Source organism: Phascolarctos cinereus, unplaced genomic scaffold (genome assembly GCF_003287225.1).
Source record: "Phascolarctos cinereus isolate Bilbo 61053 unplaced genomic scaffold, phaCin_HiC Scaffold_5;HRSCAF=322, whole genome shotgun sequence".
Classification (NCBI taxonomy): Eukaryota; Metazoa; Chordata; class Mammalia; order Diprotodontia; family Phascolarctidae; genus Phascolarctos; species Phascolarctos cinereus.
The window spans coordinates 293,680,101-293,691,214 of NW_027555958.1; the positions used below are offsets into that span (position 1 = coordinate 293,680,101).

The 11,114-nt window shown below is 44.6% G+C and overlaps 1 protein-coding gene across 1 annotated transcript; it reads right to left on the reverse strand.

Moving 5' to 3' along the window:
* Positions 1–695: 695 nt before the first annotated feature.
* RPRML (reprimo like) lies at positions 696–1,665 on the reverse strand. The gene has a single exon (XM_020997717.2). It carries the CDS (start codon positions 1,366–1,368, stop codon positions 1,012–1,014), a length of 357 nt encoding a protein of 118 aa, XP_020853376.1. The 5' UTR covers positions 1,369–1,665; the 3' UTR covers positions 696–1,011.
* Positions 1,666–11,114: the final 9,449 nt, after the last annotated feature.

Genomic DNA, 11,114 nt, shown 5'->3' on the forward strand with positions numbered 1-11,114 from the left:
TAATTCGGGGTGCAAAATCACAACCACCACCTGAAAAGTGAAATTGTCAACTCCTCAACCTTTTGGTACACTCAGAGCTAATCAACCAGTTTGGAGGATTTTCCCCCTCATTTGACGGATTTCCCCGCCCCCAGAACCGCTCCAGACTAGGGAAAGCGTTCATTTTTTCATGTCCGCTTCCTCACCCTCCTGCGCAGAGCCTGTCCAGCACAACTCATTCGTGTCCCTGCGGCCGCAAGTGTCTCCTTCCCATCCCCTGTGGGCTCTCCAAGTCACCTCTGGTAGCAGTTTTCCAAAGGACCAACCCCAAATTATATGGGGGGGGGAGAGAGAGAGAGAGAGAGAGAGAGAGAGAGAGAGAGAGAGAGAGAGAGAGAGAGAGAGAGAGAGAGAGAGCGAGCGCTTACTGACACGGATGCACTGGAGGAAGCTAACTTGAGAGCCCCGACAGTGGGGAGGGTTTTATTGCACGATTTCTCTGCAAATGGAAAAATCAATTGCAAACCTAGATGCCTTTGCAACCCCCACCCAAATTCCCACCCTACCTCCCCATACCAAACAAAACGAACACCCCCACCCCCAAGGAAGCAAGACAGTTGCTGGGTCCCTCTTCTCTACTCCCACCCACATCCGACCTTCTTTTCCCTCCTTTTCTTTTTCTTTTAAAATAACAATTGTTACAAACGATCCCCCAAGCCACTAAGGCAGATAGGACTTTACAAGGCAACATTCCCAACGGACCGCTTGGCACGGAACAAGTCACTTAGCACCCACAGCGGGGAGGGAGCGCACCCGGGCTCTGGGTTTGCCCAAACGGCCACCTGGAGGGTGTGCCCTTTCAGCCCTGCAGAAGGCTCAGGTCCTCTCAACCAAGACGCTCCCACCGCCCGGTTGCTGCTGCTCCTCCACCCTCAAAAAGCAATCTTCCCGGACTTCATAGGTGCCGGAGACAGCCTGAGTGGGGCCCTCGGGCGGGGAGGGAAGGGCTCGCGCCGGATCCCCGGGGCGCCCTCAGTAAAGCCCCATGATGGCCACGCCCACGTCTTTGGAGGGTCGCCTCTCCTGTACTAGAAAGTTGATCATGCTTTCTGATTTGATGAGCAGGTTGCAGCCCAGAAAGAAGATGCCGAAGATCACGGTGAGGGAGAGCACGCAGAGGACTGCGATCTGCGCCACTCGCGACAGCCACAGGCTCCGCTCGTCAGGGGCCAGACCCGCCGGGATCCCGTCGCTCGCCACCAGCGGGGGGCTTCCGGGACAGCAGCCCAGCCACGTGTCCAGCCCTTGGCTCTGGTTGCCGTAGGCGCCGCTTCCACCTCCGCTGCCTCCCGGTTCCAGGGCGCTCTGATTCAAGAAGGTCCAGTTCATCTGGCTCCCTAGCACGCCCCGCCAACCGACCGACCGACCTGGGACTCTGCTGCACGCAGTCCCTGCCTCCCGCAGACTGTCTTTTCGATGTCCCCTCTCCCATCGGCCGCCCCACGGGGCCCAGGTCTGGGCTCTGTAGGGACCCGCTGCGCCGCTGGGAGCTCGGGGAGACTTGAAGGCTGTCGGGGTGGGGGCGGGGAGGCTGGCCGGGATACTGAGGCGGAGAGCAGCTCTGCGGGTGGGTGAAGAGAAAAGAAATGGGAGGAGAACTGGCTCACATTCCTTCTACCCAGGACGGAGCCGCGGGGGCGGCCCCAGAGGATGCGAGCAACAGGCTGGAACGTTCAGTGCCTACCGCTGCGGGGACTAGCTGGAATTGGAGCCGGAGAAATAGTCACCCAGACTGCAGCTCCCCTCCCCTCACCTCTCCTCACAGAGCAGTCCGTAGTCCACCTCCCCACCACCACCACCCAGCACACACACGCGCGCGCGCGCACACACACACACACACACACACACACACACACACACACACACACAAAACCTAGCAACAGCTATTTCCCCCTCCCTCCTCTGGCGGCCAGCTGGGTCTCTAGGGGACGTCGGCTTGGCATCTGAGAATCATGAAACAGTCTTAGAACTGGGAAAAGACCTGGAGAGATCGTCTGGTTCTGCCCTCTGACTTCAGGCAGGAGAAAGTCTAAAGCATCCTACACATACACGGTAATCTGTTCCTTCCTGGAAGATCTCTAGGGCCTGAGCCTCTCTCTACCCTATTCTATTCTAGTGCTTGATCCATCCTTAACAGTTGAGAAGGTCTTACTTAAATCTAACCAAAATCTCTCCTTCCCTAATATTTAGTTCATCTTCAATCCTTTGCTGACAGAGACACTGCTTCATGTTCACCTTCATTCAGACACTCATGGAACTGGATACAAATGTATTCCAGGCTAAAACATCTGAATCCTTTCCAACCAAAGCCAATGAATCCTTTCTTCCTGCTTAAAAACATACCCATATTTTTTCATCCTTAAGACCCTTTCACTTGACCCCTATGATGCCCTCAAGCTATCATCCTACATCTTTCCTCCCTTTTATTAGCCAGACTCCTAATCAAAGCTGTTTATACTTCTTGTCTCCAGTTTCTCACCACTTCATTCATTTCTCAACTTATTGCTGTCTTGCATCTATTCACTCAACTGAAATGATTGCCTACCAATTATCTCTAAAATTGTCAAATCTCACGGCCTTTTCTCAGGCTTCATGCTTCTTGACCTTTCTTATATATTGACACCATTTACTACCCTCTCCTCTCTGGTACTCTTTACACTCTGGCTTTCCATGACATTGCTCTATCCTGAATCTCCTCCTTACAAGTCTGGCTACTCCTCTGCATCAACACTCATGTCCCACCCCCTTGGGGATGCTCTACTGTTTCTTAGCTCTCTTCTCTCTACTATCTGTCTCTGTGTATCATCTCTCTTTGTTGAATAATAAGTAATCCATGCAGTCCTAGGACATAGTTGCTTAATATTCCACAGTTCCCAGCAAGGCTCGATACATGTAATTAATTCATGATAGAGCAAAATGGATTGTTCTTCTAAACCTCATATTGCTCTATCATAACTAATGATGCAAACTGATGATGTGAACTAATGATGTGAATTAATAATGCCCATCAACCTCATACATCAACCTCAACTCCCTAAGTGTTCTGTCATTAATGAAACATCTGGGTGATTTTTCCAGGGACTGTTTGATGCTGCTGTTCTGTTGCCTTTATGAAGAAAGAACTCATGGTAGCATTCCTTGCAGTCTCTTGCAGGCTACCTATATGCATATATTCTGGAAATCTGTCTCTTCTTGAACAACAATAAACTTTATTCAGTTATTTCAGACTTAAATTTGTCAAGAGTTTCCTCTGTGGGGGTTGGGGATTCCCCAACAGTCTCTCTGATTCTCTCGTCGCTCTCTCTCTCTCTCTCTCTCTCTCTCTTTTCTCTCTCTCTCTCTCTCTCTCTCTCTCTCTCTCTCTCTCTCTCTCTCAGCAGCTCCCATGGGCTAAAATATCATCTATGCAGATGGCTACTAGATCTGTGGGCGCCTAGGTGGCAAAGTGGATAGAGTGCTGGGCCTGGAATCAGGAAAACATCTTTCTGAGTTCAAATTTGGCTTCAAAAATTTGGCTGTGTGAGCCTGGGCATGTCATTTCACCCTGTTTACCTTAGTTTCCTCATCTGTAAAATGAGCTGGAGAAGGAAATGGCAAACCACTTCAGTATCTCTGCCAAGAAAATTCCAAGTGGGGTCACAAAGAGTCAGCCATAAGCGAAATGACTGAACAACAACAAAAATGTTTAATAAATGCATTTTTATTCATTCATTCACTTAAATGGCTTTAGGACTGTTAATGGACATCCCTAACCTTGGAAATGCCAGAAGTCTGGTGTAGGCAGCAATGGAAGTGAAGGGGTAGGGAGGGAGGGGAGAGGAGGAATGGAGGGAAGAGAAGGAAAAGGAGGAGAAAGAAAGGGAGGGGAGGGGAAAGAAGGGGAGGGGAGAAGAGGGGAAGGAAAGGGAGGAAATTAATAAAACATTTTTAAAATGCACAGAGAGAAGAGCAAAAGAAAATCCAGAACGGGCACAGACAAGCTGGACAGTATTGGGTTTTGATACTATCGTGTTAAATATTATATATATATATACATATACATATATACAGACATATATATATACATTTTAAAATAATAAGCTATACATAAAGAATTCCAAGTTTCATATACATTTTCTTGTTATGTTCTTTTCATATAGAAATGTTTATGTTTATTGCTGTTTGTTCAATTCATAATTAAAAAAGAAACTTTATGAAAAATAAACAAAAAGGTACATATTCAGTTGTAAAAGGTTAAGGAACAAAGAGTTCACTTCCAGGATCAGGCTTCTCAGTGCCCATACTTCTGCCACACCATTGCTCACTTCTCCAGTGAGTGATGCCCTGTCACACCATTCCTCCTTCTCACTAGGAAAAACTTAAAAGTTTACCATATCTGTCTGAAATAAGACACACACATACAACTTCTGCCCCAAGTAAGAGAAGAGCTACATTTCACAATAGGACAGGTAAGGTTCTTGTAATCTACTGCTTCTTAGAGATGGCTGTTTCTCTAGAGAAAAATGTTGTTGACACCAGGGAGCTATTTAGCCCCAGCTAATTTACAGGAAGCTGAAAGTTAAGTCGATCTTGTTCAATTAAGCGTAAACACCCATCCATAAAAAAACAGTTCTGCAAATTGTGTCCACCCTATGTGGAACTCAGATCATCTCTATTCTACTGGTAACAAATCTTTCAGCCAGTCCTAAAGCATATCGCTTCACCCATTCCTCAGGCTCCATTACACACACACACACACACACACACACACACACACACTCTCTCTCTCTCTCTGTTGAACTTCTAAAATACCTCAAACTCAATTCCTTTAGGCACAGGTCTGGTTTCCAGAAGGCATGTCAAGTGGTTACCTAGGGAAAGTAATACCTTCTGACTGAAAGACCCTGGGCAAGGCAATTCTATTATTTTCTTAAGTCTGGACAATTATGTTATGTGCATTGCAATCACTCTTCTAATGCAAATCAGTATGTTGTCTTCACCTAATAGTTTAAGAGAATTGTCAAGAACACTGAGAAGTTAATTGACTTGCCCAGGGTCACTCAGTCAGTATGCTCCAGAGGCGAGACATGAGCCGGGTCACCTTGACTCCAAGGCCAGCTTTCTATCAATGATACTGCATTGCCTGTCAGATAAGACCCCTGCTTCCGATCCAGACAACTCCTTTTCTGATCCCTCAGCTCAGTAGCCCAAATTCCAAGGAACCAACTCTGGTTCTCAATGTCAAATCTAATGTTCTAGGCTCTCCTCTAAGACAGAATCTTCCTTTAAAGGATTCTCCTTATTTCCCAGTCCCAGGAGGTTTGACCTGCACCTTGGAAGTCCCTCATGAGGTAGGTCCCAAAAGCATGAGAATAAGGGAAAACCAGAGGCATTGGGTTCTTGACCCCAGCCCAAGCAGGGACCACATTAGTTGCACAACAGAACATGAAGTCAATGGGAACAGGGGGACAGAGAAGAAAAAGAGCTGACCGAGAATTTAGAATGTCAGGGATCAGAGATCATAGAGTTCTGCCCATTTGTAAATATAATTATCCAGCAAAGTATTTATAGATACAGGGACTTTTAAGTGAATTACCCAGGCTCATACAACCAGCATGTATCAAAGGCAACACTTGAATCCAAATTTTCTGGGTTTCAAGGCTCACCATCTATTCACTGTATAGATCTACGTGCTGCCTCTCAAATTCATAGAGGAGAAATATCTTTGGAATGCCTCAAATGTAAGGCCTTTCAGGTTAGGTTTCTTTCTTTAGCATTTAGAATCCAGGATCTCCCTAAACACAGTACTTGGTCCAAGATTCTGCCCACAGAGAGAATTCAGTAAGTGTTGGGCACAAATAGGCTTGGATCAACACTGTTCCACCCCCGGGTTCCCTTTCTAAGATAGAAGAAGAGGGAATCACATGAAACAAAAATCCAGTTTTCAAGTGACTATGGGCACAGATTTTTTCTGTAATTAGAATCACTTAATCCACATCTATGAACCTTTTAATCACTGTTGCAGCCCCTTCCTCTGATTGGTTGTTTTCCTCCCGGAATCTCCATTTTAATTTAAGTGCCCAGGTCTGTCAAATCTTCATTCATCTCTGGCTCCAGACTCTTTCTCCATCATGCCCTGTGGGTACCTTCTCCTTTCCTCCTCCCCCTGTCACATTTCCTTTTTTGTCAAATACTGCCCTATTAGAATATAAATTCTTTGAGGGCAAGGATTGTCTTTTTTTCTACTTGTGTTTTTATTCCCAGAGCTTTGCACATAGTAAACTCTTAAATAATATTTGTAGACTTGACTATCTAGATCTGTAACCCACAGCTTCTCTGGAAAAAGCTCGAGAAGGCTTGACAAATACACAAATTAATCAATAATCTCAGCTCAAGATTATCCCGTATGCTAAGAACAAATATAGCCAGGAATAAAAAGTTTGTTGATCAGAATGGAAATGCGTTAATCGGTGACTCACAGACTAAAGAAGTGTTAGGTCTTAAATGGACACTGCTGCTTTTCTTCTCATGTGGGGGAAAAGCCGTGAGAGAGACGGCAATGAGCAGCAGGTCATCCAGAAGAGGAGCCAAGTTATGACCCCGTAGCGCGGCATTGTCTTAGGGAAAGCTTAATACAAGAGCTGATATTGGAGCCTGACCTTGAAGGCTGGGCAGGATTTCAATAGGCAGAGATGGAGAGGAGGATACTTTGGCCCAGGGATCAAGGTGAGCAAAGACACAAAGTTGAAAAAGCAAGGGGTACATATCCTGGAATTGCAAGGGTGGCATACCCTTCCTTCTCATCAATCATTTTATTCTATCATAAATTACAGTTAGTCACATGTGCGTATTGATTGACTACATGTTTTTCCCCCTACTTGGCTGCAGTTTCTGGATTGAAGGGATTTATGTCTTTTTTATCTTTTCTCCCTCAACAGCTAGCACAGGGCTTTGTATACAGTAGCTACTTAATAAATGTTTGTTGAATTGAATATTCTAGGAGAGGACAGGGTGGAGGGTTAGCAGGCACCTCGGGTGCCACCCAGGAGTTCTTATATAATAGTTGCCAAACCGTTCTCTATAGGAATGAGTTACCCTCACGCCAGGACCCACTAGAAAGGATGCTGGGATGTTGATGTCATAGCCCTTCTGGGAGGAGTTGGAACATAGCCCATCTGTCACCCATCCTGGGTAATTATTTTTATCCACTGCTGAAGATAACGTGTCTGCATCTCTATGGCTACTCCATCTGGAGTAGGTCTGACTGTTTTGAGCGAAGACGTTTTAGTGAAGATATTCTTATGCGTGCTTTAAAGAGGCTGAGACTAGAAGAGGTGCTCTGAATATAGAGGGACAATATTTACTTCTAGGTAAGAAATCATGTGATTTTCACCTTGATATTCCTGAAAGATGTTTTGGATTAAGCTCTTAATCCATCAGCATTTTTACAATGGATAGTCTGAAAATTTCCCCTGAAGACTCCTCTGTTGACCAGAGAGGCAGCATGTAGCAGTGAGTAGAATGTTGGACATAGAGTCTGAAAAACCTGGGTCACATCTTGCCTGGGACACAATGACTGTGTGACCGTGGGTAGTTCATGTCACTTCTCTGCACTTCAGTTTCCTCATCTATAAATAAGGGGGTTCAACTAAAAAGACTGTAAGGCCCCTTCCGGCTCAAAATCTATGATCTCTCATTTAAATCTAATTCACACACAGGTCAAGACATCACTCTGTAATGTCCTCTTCCAAAACAAAGGATGAACAACAACAATATGGACCTATTGTAATGGGGACTTTTGTTGTCGTTCATTTGTCATTTCAAAGAGTTCCAATGGCACCATGATGTTGGGGTAAAATAGTGGATGATGGATGATGTATTGACGTTCTAGTGAATTGAATTTAAGTGAGGCATAATTGCACAAAGTTATCAGCCTCACTCTCTCTTCCAGAGTCATCAAAGTCCAGTGGCAGGACAAAAGTCAAGACAGATACAGTGGATAACCTTAGTTTCTTTGATACCTGACCAAGCTCTAAGTGCTCCACAGCACTTCAGCTTGCCTTCAGCTGCTTTCATGGCCATTGGAATAAGTTGTTCTCATCCACCCATTTCACCAGGGGAAGTCTTCATGTGCTTGGGGTAGACAACCCCCTAAGTGACTGATGGGTTTGAGGCCTGTAGATTACCCTCAGTCTGGTTTAGCCCATCTGCCAAGATGGTTTACAACAACAAGTGTAACTGCTGCACATGCTACAGCTTCTTGGAGCCACAGGTAAGAGTTGGGTGGCAGGTAGATACCAAAAGTGAATGAGCAGCTCTGAAAAGGGCTAAGGAAGCCCTCATGCCAGAGGTGCTAGTCCTCTCTGAACACCCCATATACCCCTTTGATACTACTCTAGACATGGAAGAGGCTGCAGAGGCTGCTTCTGGGAGAATCGTGATATGGGTAACAAGAGTGCCTTGGATAAATTTTGGAGCACAGCTAGACGTTCCATAACTGGTTCCAATCTGCTAATCACATGGTGAATGACAGCCTTTTTGATCAGCTAAGTAGCAAGAACTGGGAGCGCCTTCAAAAGGCACTAACTGACTGGAGCCTCTGCCATCTTCCTAGTCTAGTCCCTCTCTCTACCAGAGATCAAGATGGCTCCTTGGTTCGTTGATGATGGGCTGACTGAAAAACCCAACAGAGACTCTTCTACCAACCCTCAATTCACTACTCCTAGACACTTGGAGATCTGAACAGCTAGCTCTCCTCACCTTTTGAAATTCACATGATCCTGGTCTCCAATCTCCACCTAAACAAAAGAACAAATGTTTATGCGAAGGACAGAGGCCTGTTTTCATGGGGCCAAGCCATGGAAAGGACCCTTCCCTTCCTACATGTCTCTCACTGAACACCGTCAGTAAAGAAGTCAAATCAAGAGCAGAGATCTATCAAGAGAAAGCAGACGAGAGTGATCTTTGAAAGGCTACTTAGTCAATCAAAGAGGCTACCATTCACCAGGTGGTTAGAAGATTGGAAACAATTACAAAATGTCTATATATATGCTCAGAGTTTCTCCAAAGGACTTTCATTATCATGGGGAAAGCAATAATAATTATTATTCTCATAATGATAATTATTATCATAACAATAGCTAACATTTGTATAGTGCTTACTCTGTGCCAGGCACTGTGTTAAATACTTTACAATAATTATTTCATTTGAGCCTCACAAAAATCCAGGGAGGGAGGCACTATTATTATCCCCATTTTACAGATGAGGAAACTGAGGTACAAAAGGAGTTGGCCAGGGCCACACAACTAGTAAATATCTGTGAACTCAGGACTTTCTGACTCTAGGCCCATCACTCTATCCACTACACTATTCTTATCATTCCCTTTTTATAGCTGAGGAAACAGAAGCAGAAAAAGTTCAAGTCATTTGCCCAGGATTAATAAGGTTCTGAGGTCAGATTTGAACTCAGGTCTTCCTGACTGTGTGTCCAGTGCTCTGAATGTTCAGGCCTTCCTCACTATATATATATACACATATATATACATGTGTGTGTGTGTATATATATATATATATATAGTCCATAGAATTACCTAAATGCCAAGATAAGGATATTGTAATTAATCCTAGAGGTATTAGGGAGCCACTGAAGATTTTTGAGCAAGGTGGTAATAGGATTGGGTAGCTAGGTGGCGCAGTGGATAGAATGCTGGACCTGGAATCAGGAAGACTCATCTTCCTGAATTCCAATCTGACCTCAGACACTTATTAGCTATGTGACCCTGGGCAGGTCACTTAACTTTGCCTCAGTTTCCTCATCTGTAAAATGAGCTGGAGAAGGAAACAAATGGCAAAAGATACTGTAGTATCTTTACCAAGAAACTCCCCTCCCCCCCCCAAAAAAAGAAAGCCCCAGATGGAGTTACAGAGTCAGACACAACTGAAAAATGACTCAACAACAACAACAATCTGGCCAGACCTCTGCTTTAAGGAGAATGAATAGCTTTTTTAAAAAATAAATTTTTATTTGATATATTTTGTTTCTCACATTGCCTAAATTTTTCCCTGTATGACTCTCCTTCCCCACCCCAGAGAGCCATCCCTTACAAGAACAACAAAAAAAACCTTTTTTTTGAAGAAAAATAGGGAGAAAGAAAACCAGCCAAACCAATCGATACATTGAAAAAGTATCTAATATTATATGCAATATTCCACACCCATGGACTACCACCCATCTCTGCAAAAGAGTGAGGAGAGTGAGGAGAGGCACCTTCTCATATCTCTTCAGGGAAAATATTTTAGCAGAGATATGGAGGATTAATCAAACAAGGGAGAGAATGAAAGAAAGGACTCCAATGAAAAAATGGTCCAAGAAAAAGTCAATGAGAGACTAAATTAGGGTTACAACTGATTGAATATTGAGGAGGAGAAGAGAGTGTTGTAGGGCTTATTCTAGTTCCCAGTAATTGTTTCATGGCCCACCTTATATATAGCACCCCCTAAAGGGGTGTTATGTAACATAATCTCAACGGGGCCCTCACTGCTGCAAGGCAATCTCTACTCCCCTAATTAACTCACTATTTCACTCAACCACAGCAGTTCTTCCAAACCTTTTCATCCCTCCTCAAATCTCCCAAGGTTTCCACTTTCTCAGCTGAGAACCTTGACTCATATTTCACTATCAAAATTGAGACCATTCACTGAGAGCTCCCTGTTCTCTCATCCTCATCTCACGTCACCCAGATGCCTTCTGCCTCTATCTTTTCCTTCATCTTTCTCACATGATGCAGTAATCATTCTCCTTGCCAAGGCAGATCCCATGCATGAGCCATCTCACTCCATCCAATCTTCTCCAGGAGATGATCTCCTTTATCATCCCCATTCTCTCATTCATCTTCAATTTCTCCATCTAGTGGCTGCTTCCCTACTGCCTTTAAATATACCCATGCTTCCCCTACCCTCAAAAAACCTTCATTTGACCCATCTATGTCTACTAGCAATCATTGCATACTTCTCCCTTTTGCGGCTAAACTCCTTGAGAAGGCCATCTACAATAGGTTCTTCCAGTTCCTTAACACTGTACTATGACTTCCAACCT

What these genes read in the sequence shown, in the direction of transcription:
- RPRML (XM_020997717.2), bottom strand. Translation starts at nt 1,368, where the DNA reads ATGAACTGGACCTTCTTGAATCAGAGCGCCCTGGAACCGGGAGGCAGC.